At 41.2% G+C, this 14,483-nt stretch overlaps 1 protein-coding gene and 1 non-coding gene across 9 annotated transcripts in view; one reads left to right on the forward strand and one right to left on the reverse strand.

Annotated features, from left to right (window-relative positions):
* DZANK1 (double zinc ribbon and ankyrin repeat domains 1) overlaps positions 1-14,483 on the reverse strand; it is a 79,563-nt gene that overhangs the window by 14,851 nt on the left and 50,229 nt on the right. For all 8 annotated transcript variants that reach the window (XM_020282023.2, XM_020282022.2, XM_020282021.2 and 5 more), the window contains exons 14-17: positions 5,296-5,399; positions 3,303-3,377; positions 1,413-1,509; positions 864-964 (exon numbers count right to left, since the gene is read on the reverse strand). In XM_020282023.2, coding sequence (XP_020137612.2) covers positions 864-964; positions 1,413-1,509; positions 3,303-3,377; positions 5,296-5,399 — 377 coding nt within the window. The remainder of the gene's footprint in view (positions 1-863; positions 965-1,412; positions 1,510-3,302; positions 3,378-5,295; positions 5,400-14,483) is intronic.
* Positions 13,646-13,771, forward strand: LOC142861532 (U4atac minor spliceosomal RNA). The gene has a single exon (XR_012912758.1). It is a non-coding gene; the product is annotated as a U4atac minor spliceosomal RNA (small nuclear RNA).

Here is a 14,483-nt window from a genome sequence, read left to right on the forward strand (position 1 = left end):
TGCTCTAAGTAATCAATTAGGAGGTTAGGTGCTGGTTGTAGGCAGAAGCACGAATGGATTACTAAGGGCTCCACTGTGAATAGCTGAGACAGCTGCTGGTCTTCCCCATGTCTCCCAAGTAAGAAGGGCAGGAGGCTTGTGTTCTTGACTTAAACCCTGATAAATGTTTTCCAGAAAGTACATAATTCACCCAATGAAGGCTTCTACTGAGATCACTGGGGCCCAACAAGGGAGAAGGGCAGAGCCCAAACCTCCACAACACACAGAGGAGGGTGTGGTGTGCAGCGAAGGAAAGACCACTCCATCCAAAACTGAAACACAAGCAAGCACTTCACACCACCAATAGCAACACCACCAGGGGAAAGACCTTCTACACAGGCAACACTGAGAGCTGAAGGCTCTCCCCTGCACCCTGCCCACACTCCCTCCAGGGACATCTGTCCCATCACATGCCCATCCACTCACATAGGGACTTCGGGCCCACATACTCATGTTGGGCAGCCATGCCAGACACCTGTCCTAATCCAACTAGGCCTTCATTTGTTGAATGACCCCACAACCAAGGATCATCGTGTACATGAGGCAAACCAAAACAAGAGAAATATAGGCAGATAGAACTGATACCAGAGGAAACAGAGATGATTCAGGAAACTGATGGGAACTTTTAAATAATTCTAATTCATAATCTTGAGATATTTTAAAGAATTTTGCCTCCATAAAGTAAAAATGAGCTATTTTATATAATATATATATAAAAGGAACAGAAAATGGGAGATTATTCTTCCATTTAAAAAAAAGTCAAAATAAAACATGAAAATGATAGGCTGATGAAGACAACCACAAGGACCAAGGAGGATACTTACTATAAGCTGCTTCTTCTTTTCTGGAAAGTTTTTAGTCTTGTAATTCCTTGCCCTCATGACTTTGTCAGGGATTTCTGAGGCACCGTGCATGTAGTCATTTGCTGAAATGACAGAGTTGAGGACTGAGATGATGCCTTTCCTCCACTCCCCACATGTAAAGAGCCACTTCTACTGCCATGCCCCCCTCTAGAGTCAGAGAACAAAATGGCTTTTCTAGAAACTCCTATTTGAGTAAACCTGGTAGAAGGGACTACTGGAGCCATCCCCCTATACAGGAACCAGAGAATGGATGGGAAGGAGGGGACAAGAAAGGACTTCAGGTTTTAGGCCCAAAAGTGCACTATCCCTAAAATGAATCTCTCTAAGCCCTGTACAGGACTTCAAAAGTCTCACCCCTGACTTCAGAGAAGCCAGAGAAATAAAATGGCTGGAACATAATGGTAACATGCATGATTGGGCTGGCAAATTTTTAGCAATTCTCTGCATCCTTGACAAGTCAATGTGTCCCTGGTAAACTGTTCTAATGTCACCTGGAAGGGAAGAACTCACCCCAGCTGGCCCTTCTGTCATATAGCCCATGACCATCGTCAATGGCACAGCTCAGGAAGTAGTCACTGAAATTCTCTGCCTTGTTCACATAAACGCTCTGGCCGGTGAAAAAATTCAAGCACCATAAATGATTAGGTTGCTTTGTCACAACAAAAAGAAGGATCTCCCTGCTAACCTGCTCCTCCTTACTAAAGATGGGTCTACCTACCCAGAGAGTCAAGCCTGACACCTGGACATCCTTCCTGACTCTTCCCTCACCTCACAGGAGCTTTACCTGTCTCTTAATCAGCAGCTCAGTCTGGCCCCTCTTGCCCCCCTCACTACTGCCATGGCCTCCTTTTTCTCACACTGGGACCATCTCAACAGCCTCCCAACAGATGTCTGCCAGCCTCCCTGCCATGGGGCTGCCCCAGTGACCTGTACACCGTTTAGAAGTAACTGTGTCATTCCCCTGCTTAACTCCCTTCAGTGTCTTGGGATCAGGGTGGCACGATGGGGAGGCCTCAGGCTGCAGAGTTTGAATCCTGGGTCTTCCACTTACTAACTTTGTGACCTTGGGAGAAGCAAGTTGCTTAACTTCTCTGAGCCTCAGTTTCCTCACCTATAACATGGAAGGATTATGACCTCCCTCAAAGGGATATTGTACAAGTAATGAGGTAAAACAGGTGTCTATAAAATGAAGAAAGATACTCAGCAGACATAGAGTTCCATGTGTACCTGGCCCAATTCCACAGGAGGACAACCTGCCCCACCCTCCCACAGGGAACCACTTGCTGCTTCCTGAACACTAGAACATGCAGGCTAAGAAAAAAGAGTCCTCAAACCTGGGGCAATTACTCTACTTCTATTTGATTGACATCATGTTGTAGATGCTGCTGTCAGCCCACCCAGTTCCCACCAGCCAGCCAGGTCACTCATCCAGCTGCCGTGTGGTTGCTGACAGCTCACTGCTGGACCCTCCTCCCCAGTGAACTGTCCTCAGTAGATGGGCGCTGCCTTGACCTACAGGTTATGCCCCTGCCCTCCCGGTCTCAACTGGGGACAACTTTGTGGTGTGATTCATGCTCCAGAGCTCCCCCTGGATCAGGCTACAGCTAGATTTTTCTTTTGATCATCTGCTCATTCAGCTCCTTCCTCTGCCCTGATCCACTTCCCCCACTCCCCTTCTCCTGAAGTACCTCCAGATCCATGCTGTGCTCTAGCCACACAGCTGAAAACACAGCATTGAGTGTTTTCCCTGGTTTCAAAGCACTTTCATGTGCATTAGCCTGTTTGATACTCCCAGCCACCCCTTGAGTTAGGCAGGGCCTATGTTTCTATCCTGATTCTAACAACACCATTAGTATCTTGCTAGGCATATAGCCAGAGCCTAATAAATATTAGTTCCCCTCCTTTTCCCTGCCTTCCTTACCCATCTTCTTAATCCATTAAACATTCGTTTGTATATTCTGACTTCTTGACCAATGAAACTAAAGCCACTAAAATCAATCAATTAATGTTTGTTACACACTACAGGCTCTGTGACAATGTCCCAGTCACCATATAAGAGGGACGATCAGGGATAACATGCCACTAATTTGGTTTATTTTATAAAAGGAAATAGGTCAAAATGCATATCAGCAAACATTTTTGTCAGTCTTTCCTCAAATCAGTTGTATCACAGACATGTCATCAGACTTCAGTGAGCATGAATAAAGCCTGAGAACTACAGGACAATTCCTGTTCTTACTATATCTTTATGTGCCTGAAAGCTGGCTTCTCTGAGGTTTAGATTAATTATTTATCTAATTAGTCAACTTTCATGTTATCTGAAACTTTTCCTTAACTTGTAAGCCACAATTTACTATTTCATTCAATTCTCAAATGAATAACTTCTGAAGGCTTGCTTACCTTGTTTGAGACTTGATTATAATTCAGCCTGATGCTAACTTCATAACCATCTTCATGGACAGTAGCAGAGAGAAGCTTTTAAGAGATTTTTAGAGAGAATTAATAACTGTGGAGGTGGGACTCATTGCCTTGAACAATAGCCTAGAAATTCTGAGATGATAAACTCTGAATTTAATCAAATATTTAATTAACACAAAAGGAGGTAGGAAAAGAGAAACAGAAAAACAAAAACTAGATGAAATAATAGAAAACAAAGAACAAAGTGGCAAACCCAAATCCAGATACATCTTTATTTCCACTAATTATAAATAAACTAAATACTCTTATCAAAGGGCAGAAACTGCCGGATTGGATAAGAAAGCAAGATCCAAATTTATACCTCCTTCAAGAGACACACTTTAATCAAACCACATGACTAAATGTCCCTTTGGAAAAGGTATTCTGGTGGGGAGTAGGGGTAGGCCGTTAGCAATTAAGGGAAAAGCATCAAAGTTGAGCAGCTTTCTCTGTAAGTAGTGACAGGAATTTAGATTCAACCAGGGAGTAGCAAATGTTTTCAGGAAGGGTCAGATAATAAATATTTTAGGTCTTGAAGGCCATATATTCTCTATCATGCAAATTTAACATTGATGTTGTAGCATAAAACAGCCACAGATTACAAGTAAATAAATGGGTATAACTGTGATCCAATAAAACTTTATTTATAAAAATGAGCAGCAGGCCAGATTTGTCCCACAGGCCATAGTTTACAAACCTCCATATTAGGTTAAATCTACCAAAACAGATTATCAGAAGAAATTGAGAAATACTTGAGAATTAGGGAGTTTCAATGTTTGCCTATTTGGTGGCAGAGGAGCAGAAAGTCTGTTTTAAAAGGTTCCTTCTAGTCTTACAACAGAGGAAAGGTGCTCTCACAGAGATGTTTCTTTCAAATGGCGATGTAGTGCCAAAGAAAGGGCCTAGGGCTTGGGGTCTGACAGACCTGTTTTATTCTGAATCCCCTGAGACCCAGCAGTATAACCTTGGGCAAGTCACCAAACTTCTTGGAGCCTCAATTTTCCTGGGTGTCAAATAAGGCTTGTTCTGATTATCTATTGCAGTATAAAAACCACCCCAAACTTAGTGGCACTGGCATTAAACAACCACCACTTTATTATGTTCACAGATTCAGAAAGGGCACAGCAGTAATAGCCTGTCTTTGTTCCACATGTCTGAGGCCTCAGCTGGGGAGATTCAATGGCTAGAGGTGGTTGGAGGTGGCTTGGACTTCTTGCAGGATAGTGGCTGGACTCTAAGGAGTGCTGGAGGTGAGTGAGCCAAGCAAGAGAAAGCCATGTGACCTTACTGGGCCATGCCTTGGAAGTCCCATAGCATCACTTCTACCATACTTTATTAGGTGAACAGTCATAAGCCCACCCAGATTCAAGGTGAGGGGACATAGATTCTACTGTTTGAGGGAAGACTTTCAAAGAATTTGTGGCCATTTTTTAATAAAACCACCACAAAGGTAATACTCCTAACTCATAGGTTTGTTATGAGGGCTAGAATGATGTACATGATGCTGAAACTCAATGTACTGTTAAATGGTCACTCTTATGATTACTATTGCTATATTTTATTTTTTAATTTTTATTTATCTTTTCTTGCTATATTTTAACACTGTATGATTTAAGTGCACAATCTGGCTAGACTAAACTATTCCAGGTTTTTAGCTCTGACCCTCAGATTTTCCACAACATGTGGCATCCAAGCATGAGATAATCAGAACCTTACTGTCTTAGGTCAGGTGCCCCAGAAGCAGACTCTGAGACAACACTCATGTGCAAGTGGTTTATGAGGCCAGAGCTCCCATGAGAGAAGAGTAAGCAAGTGTGGGAAGCAGAGCAGGAAAGGGGAAGGAGTCAAGCAGATGCAATTTCGGGCAAAGTCCAGGGAGGGCACCTACAGCCCGACCCCATGAATGCTTCTGGAGTGGAAGTTTCATCTCACTCACCTTACCCATCCTGGGTTCGGCAATTAAAGCCCGGAATTCAGGGTTGTTCTGAGCATAAGACCGGAGGTGAGCAGAGATGTGCTCCAACTGTTTTCTCCAGTATCCTAAAAAAGAAGAGAAACCAAGCCGTCTGGATAATTCTGAAGCTAAGAAAGAAAAAATGCTGGGGTGGGATATACGTCCTCGTGGAGGTTATTTTCCTTTGGCAAACTTTGTGATGGTTTTTCCTCACCGAACTTTAGGTATGCACTGGAATAAGTTCCATCCCCCCACAGCTTCTTGTTACACATGATTAATCATAGAAAATTACAGAATCTCAAAAGAATATATTTCGATCACCACACATGGGCTCTTCTCTTTTTCTATGATTCCCCACATATAACTTACATAGTACTTTAAATGTACATTTTGAGTTTTGTGAAATGTACACATCCCAATCAATATATAGGACATATCCATCATTCCAAAAATTTGCCTTGCGCCTCTTTCCAGCCTGCGGAGGGTTTAAAACACATTTTGAATTAGTTGCCACCATTAAAAACTTAGGAGATTTCACGTAGGGCTGACCTCTGGTTTCTCACATGCCAGTGGAAGCTGCAGCAGCAGGGGGCCTGCTTTCCTACACAGGCTCTGTGCCTGGGGTGGAGGAGCAGCTGGCCGCTGTGGACAGGGCCTGGCCTTCCAGCCAGACATAGCTCCTGTGGGCCCAGCTGGCTCCCTTTACTCCCTTGTTGAGCCTTGTGGCTACTTGAGTCTGCAAACCCACACTGGATCCCACCTCATCATTTTACCAATGAGGACACTGAGAGCAAGTGGGTGGTTTTTCCAAGGTCACCCAGTGTGGTTTAGTGGAAAAAGCACATGAATTTGAGTTCAGACAAGCCTGCATTTAAAACCTAAATCTACCATTTATTAAGATGAGCAATCTTGAGCCAGACACTTAAATCTCACTAAGCCTTACTTTCCTTACCTACAAAGTAAAACTAATGCCTCCTACCTCACGCATTATTGTGACATTAAATAAGAGAACCTAAGTGTCTTAGTTTGGGTTATTCTGTAAGCAGAGCCTGAGATAAAGACCTAGGACAGGTGGTTTCTTTGGAAGATGATCCTGGGTTGCACATGTGATGAAGTAGAAAGTGCAAAACAGGGAAGGGAGGGAAGAAGGAATGTGTTAAAAACTGGCCAATACTTCGTGATGCTGGGGTGTGATCCTGCTGGGGACCCGTGAGGAACCATGTAGAACATGCCCCAGAGTTGTCCACTGAAGGACAGAGAAACTGAGGGATTTACTCTCTGGCTCTTTTCCCATGTGTGAGAGGGGCCCCAGCGATGTTAACTCTCCAGCACTTCTGAGATGCACCTGCCCGTGGATAGGCAGCTGCTGTTGGGGAGAAAGCCAAAGCCAGCAAAGCCAAGAGGGATGATGGGCCACATCTGGTGAGGCACGGAACTGTCTACCACAGCTGCATAGAAATCAGGCAGGCTGATATCTGACACGGGGCAGCATGAGAGTCATGCTGGGGGTAACTGAGATAACAACAGAGATCATACTGAGCCTAGCACAGAGTTTGGCACAAAGTAGTCATTCATCCCACAAATATATATTGAACACCTACTATTCATCATGCACTATTCTAGGCCTGGGATATAGGAATGAACAAAGTTCTTGTCCTTGTGTAGCTAATCACATTCTAGTGGCTATAGATAATATGTAAATAAATAAATATGAATGTAGGAGTATGTAAAAAAATGAGGTTCTGACTTAGAATGTACAATACAATCAGTATACAATAGAAAATTTCCAACACCAAATCTCAACTCTCAAAGAAGCCCTGAGAAAGGGCTTTGTGAGGGGGTTCCTTTGGAAAGGGTCAGTGTAAGACTATGTCCTCCACTGGGAGGTAAGGTCTGTTTCCTTCCAGCTCAGGCTGAAAGAGGGGGTTGCAAGGGATTGCCTTCTGCTATAGGAAACTGAAAACCAGTTTCTATCATCCATTGCTTCCAAACAAAACACCTCAGAACTCAGTGGCTTAAAATGTCAACCACTTTATTGCTCATGCTTCTGTGAATCAAGAATGTGATCAATGCTCTGCAGGGATGGCTCATCTCTGCTCCACATGGTGTCAGTTGGGCCATCTCAGCTTGGGCCTGGGGGATCCAAGATTATCTTACCCACAAAGCTGAGGCCTCAGCTAAGATGGTACAAACTGCTGAGGGCTGGCTGAGATTACTGGGCCTCTCTCTTCTCATAGTTGCTGTCTGCACTCACTCAAGTGTCTAGAGCCTTTGGATTTAACGTTGGCTGGACTGCCTCTGTTCTCCTCCATATGGCATCTCTCCTCATTCAGTAATCTATGCCAAACTTCTTTACATAGTGCTAGCTTCCTGAAGAATACATGAAAACTTTCAGCTCTTGTAAAACCTAGGCCCAGAGCTATCTTGGTGTCTCTTCTACCACTTTCTATTGGTCAAAGCAAGTCACAAGGCCAGTCCAGATTCCAAAGGAAGAGATACAGCCTCTTCCTTGTGAGGACAGGAAGGATGTGAGGAATGATTCTGACCATCTCTACAAACAATCTACCATAAAACTGATACCACACTCATGCCTGGAAAAACTCAACCAGACTGTGGACTAGGTTCTGACTCCCAGTAGAGAAATACAGAGGGCAAAAGAAGAGCTGGGAATGATCAACTTCTGGGGTGGTAGCCTAAGGAGTTGTGTGGACCTACTACCCAGTAAAACTATGTTTAAAAAAACAAAAACAATTATTTAAAGTCTCTAGAAATGGTTTTAAGGCCATACAGCAAATGAAGAAACATTTAATGAAGAAAATGTATTAAAACTCAGAAAAGTGAGAGTCTGTGGTGTTTGAACCATGACTCACTCCCTTCTGCACCTTCTTAGTGAGGCATGGTCAAAACTCTACTACAGATAAGTGTAGCCAAGAACACAGGGCTTCCTCCCCTCACATCTCCCAAATCAAAAGGCTGCACTATCTTCCTAGAAGGGACAGGATGTCAGTATCTGTCATCCTGCTCAATTGTCTGTTGCACAGGCTAAGTTCTGGGCAAGTATAGTCAAGAGATGGGGCTCCCTATTTCTGCCCAGCTATCATTCATAGGGTGGAGGCTCTACCTTGGGTCAGGTAGAGTACTGAGGTCCAGGTCACCTATTCCTGGCTCATTCAGCACAGGTGTTATGTTGGGAGAAGGAAGTCATGAAGATCAGAGGCTGAAGCTGCACTCACCTCTGCTGGGTGCCCAGGCCCTGGCACAAGGGTGTTCATCAGAGAGAAACACAATTGTCCCCAACACCCTGGTCCAGAGCATTGGCTCAGATTTTGCTGAGGGGAAGAGGTAGGCCATAAAACAGAGGGTTCAGAATCCTTCGCCAAAGAACTGACTTCATTTGCAACAGAATGTGGCAAAAAGTTCAAGCCTGATGATGTTCTCAAAACAATGGAGGGTATGGTAAAAAGAAATTAAAAGGAGACTGGCATATTCATTACAGCTAAATAGGCTGGCCAGTTTACCACAGAGAACCAGGAAAATAAACAGCCAAGAAGAGCTCCCTGAGGTCAGAAAAATATTCAAATACTGACCTAAAACACTAACCCTGGAAAGGATCCCAAATTTAATTAGATCAGTTTGTGAAGCAATTTCTGCCCCATGGCATGGCTGAAAGTAATAAAGCTGCGGTCCCCAACCCCTGGGCCAAGGACTAGTACTGGTCCGCAGGAGGTTAGGGGCAGGCCAGTAAGGCTTCATCTGTATTATAGCCGCAGCCCATGGCTCGCATCACTACCTGAGCTCCACCTCCCTCCTGTATGCTCCCCACCCCAACTGTGGAAAAATTGTTTTCCATGAAACCAGTCCCTGGTACCAAAAAGGTTGGGGACCACTGCAATAGAGCAATCATCTAGCAATAAATGGAGCTTAATGGCTGCATGTGATCAGGAAAAGAAACCAAGAGAACCCTGCCAAAACCACCATCATCTTAGGGTGACAGGGTACATACCAAGAATATACTCCTCACTAAGGAGCAACCTTGGGGGCTTCACACTGTGAGTGTGGAATAGAGTTGACTAAAATGTGCTGTAGTCTCGGCTATTTGGGAGGCTGAGCCAGAAGGATCATTTGAGCTTAGGAATGTGAGGTTGCAATGAGCTATGATGATACCACTGCACCCTAGCCCAGGCAACAGAGTAAGACCCTATCTCAAAAAAAAAAAAGAAAAAAAGAAAAGAAAGAAAAAAGAATTTATAAAACAAACAGAAAACAATTAACAATATTATAGGAATAAAGCCTCATTTTTCACTATTAACATGGAATGTAAATGGGTTGAATGCTCCACACAAAAGATAACAGATTGGCAGCATGAATAAAGGAACATGATCCAACTACATGCTGCTTATAAGAAACTCATCTTACCTAGAAAGACACATAGACTGATAGCAAAGGAGTAGAAAAGATATTCCACACAAATGAAAGCCAAAAGTGAGCAGGAGTAGCTATACTTATAATAGACAAAACAGACTTTAAATTAAAAACAATTTTAAAAAAAGACAAAAAAGATCATTATATAATGATACAGGGATCAATTTAGCAAGAGGATATAATAATCCTTCAAGATTTGTACCCTAAATGTATATGCACCCAACATTGGAACTACATGATTCATGAAACAAATACTACTAGACCTAAAGAAAGAGATAGAAAGTAACAGAATAGGCCGGGCACGGTGGCTCAAGTCTGTAATCCTAGCACTCTGGGAGGCCGAGGCAGGCGGATTGCTCTAGGTCAGGAATTTGAAACCAGCCTGAGCAAGAGCAAGACCCCGTCTCTACTATAAATAGAAAGAAATTAATTGGCCAACTAATATAGATAGAAAAAATTAGCTGGGCATGGTGGCACATGCCTGTAGTCCCAGCTACTGGGGAGGCTGAGGCAGGAGGATTGCTTGAGCCTAGGACGTTGAGGTTGCTGTGAGCTAGGCTCATGCCACGGCACTCACTCTAGCCTGGGCAACAAAGTGAGACCCTGTCTCAAAAAAAAAAAAAAAAAAAGAAAATAGGACAATAGTGGGAGACTTCAACACCCCACTAACAGCACTGGACAAATTATCAACACAGAAAATCAACAAAGAAACATTAGACTTAAATTAGACTTTGGACCAAATGGACTTAACAGACATTTACAGAAAATTCTACCAAACAACTACAGAATGTGCATTCTTTTCATTAGTGGATGGGACATTCTCCAAAACAGACAACATATTAGGCCACAAAACAAGTCTTAACAAATTTTTTAAAATGTAAACATTATCAAGTATCTTCTCAAACCACAGTGGAATAGTGCTAGAAATCAATATGAAGAGGAACTTCAGAAACTATACAAATACATGGAAATCAAACACCATGCTCCGAAATGATCATTGGGTCAATGAGGAAATTAGGCAGAAATTAACTTTTTTGAAATGAATGAAAATGAAAACACAATATTCCAAAACCTATGTGATACAGCAAAAGCAATGTTAAAATGGAATTTTATAGTAGTAAATGCCCACATCCAAAAAGTCAAAAGATCAAAATTAACAACCCAACATCATACTTCAAGAAACCAGAAAAACAAGAACAAACCAATTAAAAAGTTAGCAGAAGAAAAGAAATAACAAAAATCAGGGCATAACTACATGAAATAGAGAACAACAACAACAACAACAAAAAATACAAAGCATCAATAAAATGAAAAATTATGTTTATGTTCTTCAAAAACATAAACAAAATTGATAAATGACTAGTTAGACTAACCATGAAGAGAGAAGATCCAAATAAACAAAATCAGAAATGAAAAGGAGACAATACAACTGATACCACAGAAAAACAAAAGATAATCAGAGACTACTATGAATAACTATATATTCACAAACTAGAAAACCTAGAGGAAATAAATAAATTCCTGGAAACATACAACATGTCAAGATTGAACCAGGAAGAAATAGAATGCCTAAACACACCAATAACAAATAGTTATACTGAATCAATTAAAAAAAATCTCCCCAAAACAACAACAAAAAAAAAACCCAGGACCAGATGGATTCACAGCAGATTTCTACCAAACATAGGAAGAACAATACCAATCCTCCTGGAACTGTTCTAAAAAATCACATAGAGGGAATTCTCCCTAACTCATTCTATGAGGCCAGTATCACTCTGATACCAAAACCAGACAAAAACACAACAAAAAAAGAAAGCTACAGCCCAATATCACTAATGAACATAGATGCAAAAATCCTCTACAAAATACTAGCAAATCAAATCCAACAGGACATCAAAAAGATAATATACCATGATCAAGTAGGTTTTATACCAGGGATGCAAGGATGGTTCCACATATAAATCAATAAATGTGGCGCATCACATAAGCAGAATTAAGGACAAAAACCATATGATCATCTCAGTAGAAGCAGAGAAAGCACTAGATAAAATTCAGCATCCCTTCATGATAAAAATCCTCAACAAACTAAGCATAGAAGGAACACCTCAAAATAAAAAGGCTGTATATAACTCGAGCCAACATCATATTTAATGGGGAAAAGTTGAAGCATTCCCCTTAAGAACTGGAAAAAGACAAGGATGCTCACTTTCACTATTCTTATTCAACACAGTACTGGAAGTCCATGCCAGAGTAATCCGGTAAGAGAGAAAAAAAAAAGGCATACAAATTGGAAAAAAAGAAGTCAAATTATCCATTTGCTGCTGATATAATCTTATATCTAAAAAACTCTAAAGACTCCACTAAAAAACACTTAGATTTAATAAATGAATTCGGTAGGTTGGGCGTGGTGGCTCACGCCTGTAATCCTAGCACAAGGGGAGGCCGAGGCGGGTGGATTGCTCGAGGTCAGGAGTTTGAAACCAGCCTGAGCAAGACCTCGTCACTAGTAAAAATAGAAAGAAATTAATTGGCTAACTAACATATAGGGAAAAAATTAGCCAGGCATGGTGGCGTATGCCTGTAGTCCCAGCTACTCAGGAGGCTGAGGCAGTAGGATTGCTTGAGCCCAGGAGTTTGAGATTGCTGTGAGCTAGGCTGACTCCATGGCACTCACTCTAGCCTGAGCAACAAAGCGAGACTCTGTCTTGAAATAAATAAATAAATAAATAAATAAATTCAGTAAAATTTCAGGATAAAAAATCAGTATACCAAAATCAGTAACAGGCTGGGCGCGGTGGCTCAAGCCTGTAATCCTAGCACTCTGGGAGGCCGAGGCGGGCGGATTGCTCGAGGTCAGGAGTTCGAAACCAGCCTGAGCAAGAGCAAGACCCCGTCTCTACTATAAATAGAAAGAAATTAACTGGCCAACTAATATATATATAAAAAAAATTAGCCAGGCATGGTGGTGTATGCCTGTAGTCCCAGCTACTCGGGAGGCTGAGGCAGAAGAATTGCTTGAGCCCAGGAGTTTGAGGTTGCTGTGAGCTAGGCTGACGCCACGGCACTCACTCTAGCCTGGGCAACAAGCGAGACTCTGTCTCAAAAAAGAAAAAAAAAAAATCAGTAACATTTCTATACAGCAATAATGATCTACCTGAGAACCAAATCACAGCACAAACTGAACATAAAAGCCTATAAAAAATAATTACACACCCAAAACAAGTGAGATTTATCCTAGGAATGAAACATTGGTTTAACATCTGAAAATTAATTAATATAAAACACCATATCAATGGAATAAAAACAGCAATCACATGATCATATAAATAGATGCAGCAGAAGCATTTGTCAAAATCTAGCACCTTTCATGATAAAAAAAAAAAACAACCACACTACAAATTAGGAATAGGAGGAGAAATCCTCGATCTGCTAAAGGGCATCTAACATCATACTTAATAGTTAAAAACTAGATGCCTTGCCCTAAAATCAAGAGCATGATAAGGATTTCTGATCTGACCATTTCTATTCAACACTGTACTGGAGCTTCTAACTAGGGCAAGTAGGTAAGAAAATGAAATAAAATGCATTCAGATTGGAAAGTAAGATATAAAACTGTACCTGCCTGCAGATGACATGATGTTTTACATAGAAAATCTTAGGGAATTAATTTTATTAGAGATAATAAAAAGGTTCAGCAATGTTGTAAGATACAAACAAGATCAATACACAAAAATCTATTGTATTTCAATACACTTGCAATGAACAATCCAAATGTGCGTTAAAAAAATTCCATTTCAATAACATCAAAAACAATAAAATACTTAGGTATAAAGTTTTTAAAAGAGGTACAAAATTTATACTCTGAAATCTACAAAACATAATTAAAGGAAGTTAAAAAAGATCTAAATGAACCATCCTTTTCTTGGGGTAGTACTACAGTCCAATGAATGAGTAGTGAGGGCAGTACTGCTAATGCCTACACAACATGCCCACATCAGCTAGAGCTTTGCTTTACTTTGGTGCAATTTTTGGGAAAAGAAAAACCTCTTTTCCACAAAAAGAAATAGAAATTAAAGAAGATCTAAATGAATGAAGAGACATCTCATGTTCATGAATCAAAAGACTCAATATTGTTAAGATGGCAATACTCCCCAAAATGATCTACAGATTCAAGACAATCTTGATCAGAATCCCTATTGGCTTCTTTGTAATAACTAGCAAGATGATCCCAAAATTCACACAGAAACTCAAGGACCCACTAAAGCTAAAACAATCTTGAAAAAGAGCAACAAATTTGGGGACTCACACTTCTCAATTTTAAAACTTACTACAGAGCAAACATAATCAACAGTGCAGTTCTGCCATAAAGACAGACATACAGATCAATGCAGCAGAACTGAGTCCAGAAATAAACCCATGTATCCATGGTCAACTGATTTTGACAGGGGTGCCAAGTCCATCAATGGAGAAAGAATCATCTCTTGGACAAACAGTGTTGGGACACTTGGAGAGCCACATGCCAAAGAATGAAGTTGGGCCCTTACTTCACACTCTATGCAAAGACTAACTAAAAATGGATCAGAGACCTCAATGTGAGAGCTAAAACTATAAAACTCTTGGAAGAAAATATAGGGATAAATATTGGTGACCTGGATTTGGTAATGGATTTCTTAGATAAGACACCAAAAACATAAGCAACAAAAGAAAATACAGATAAAGTGAACTTAATCAATATTTAAATTAAAAAA

This window comes from Microcebus murinus, chromosome 16 (genome assembly GCF_040939455.1).
Source record: "Microcebus murinus isolate Inina chromosome 16, M.murinus_Inina_mat1.0, whole genome shotgun sequence".
NCBI lineage: Eukaryota > Metazoa > Chordata > Mammalia > Primates > Cheirogaleidae > Microcebus > Microcebus murinus.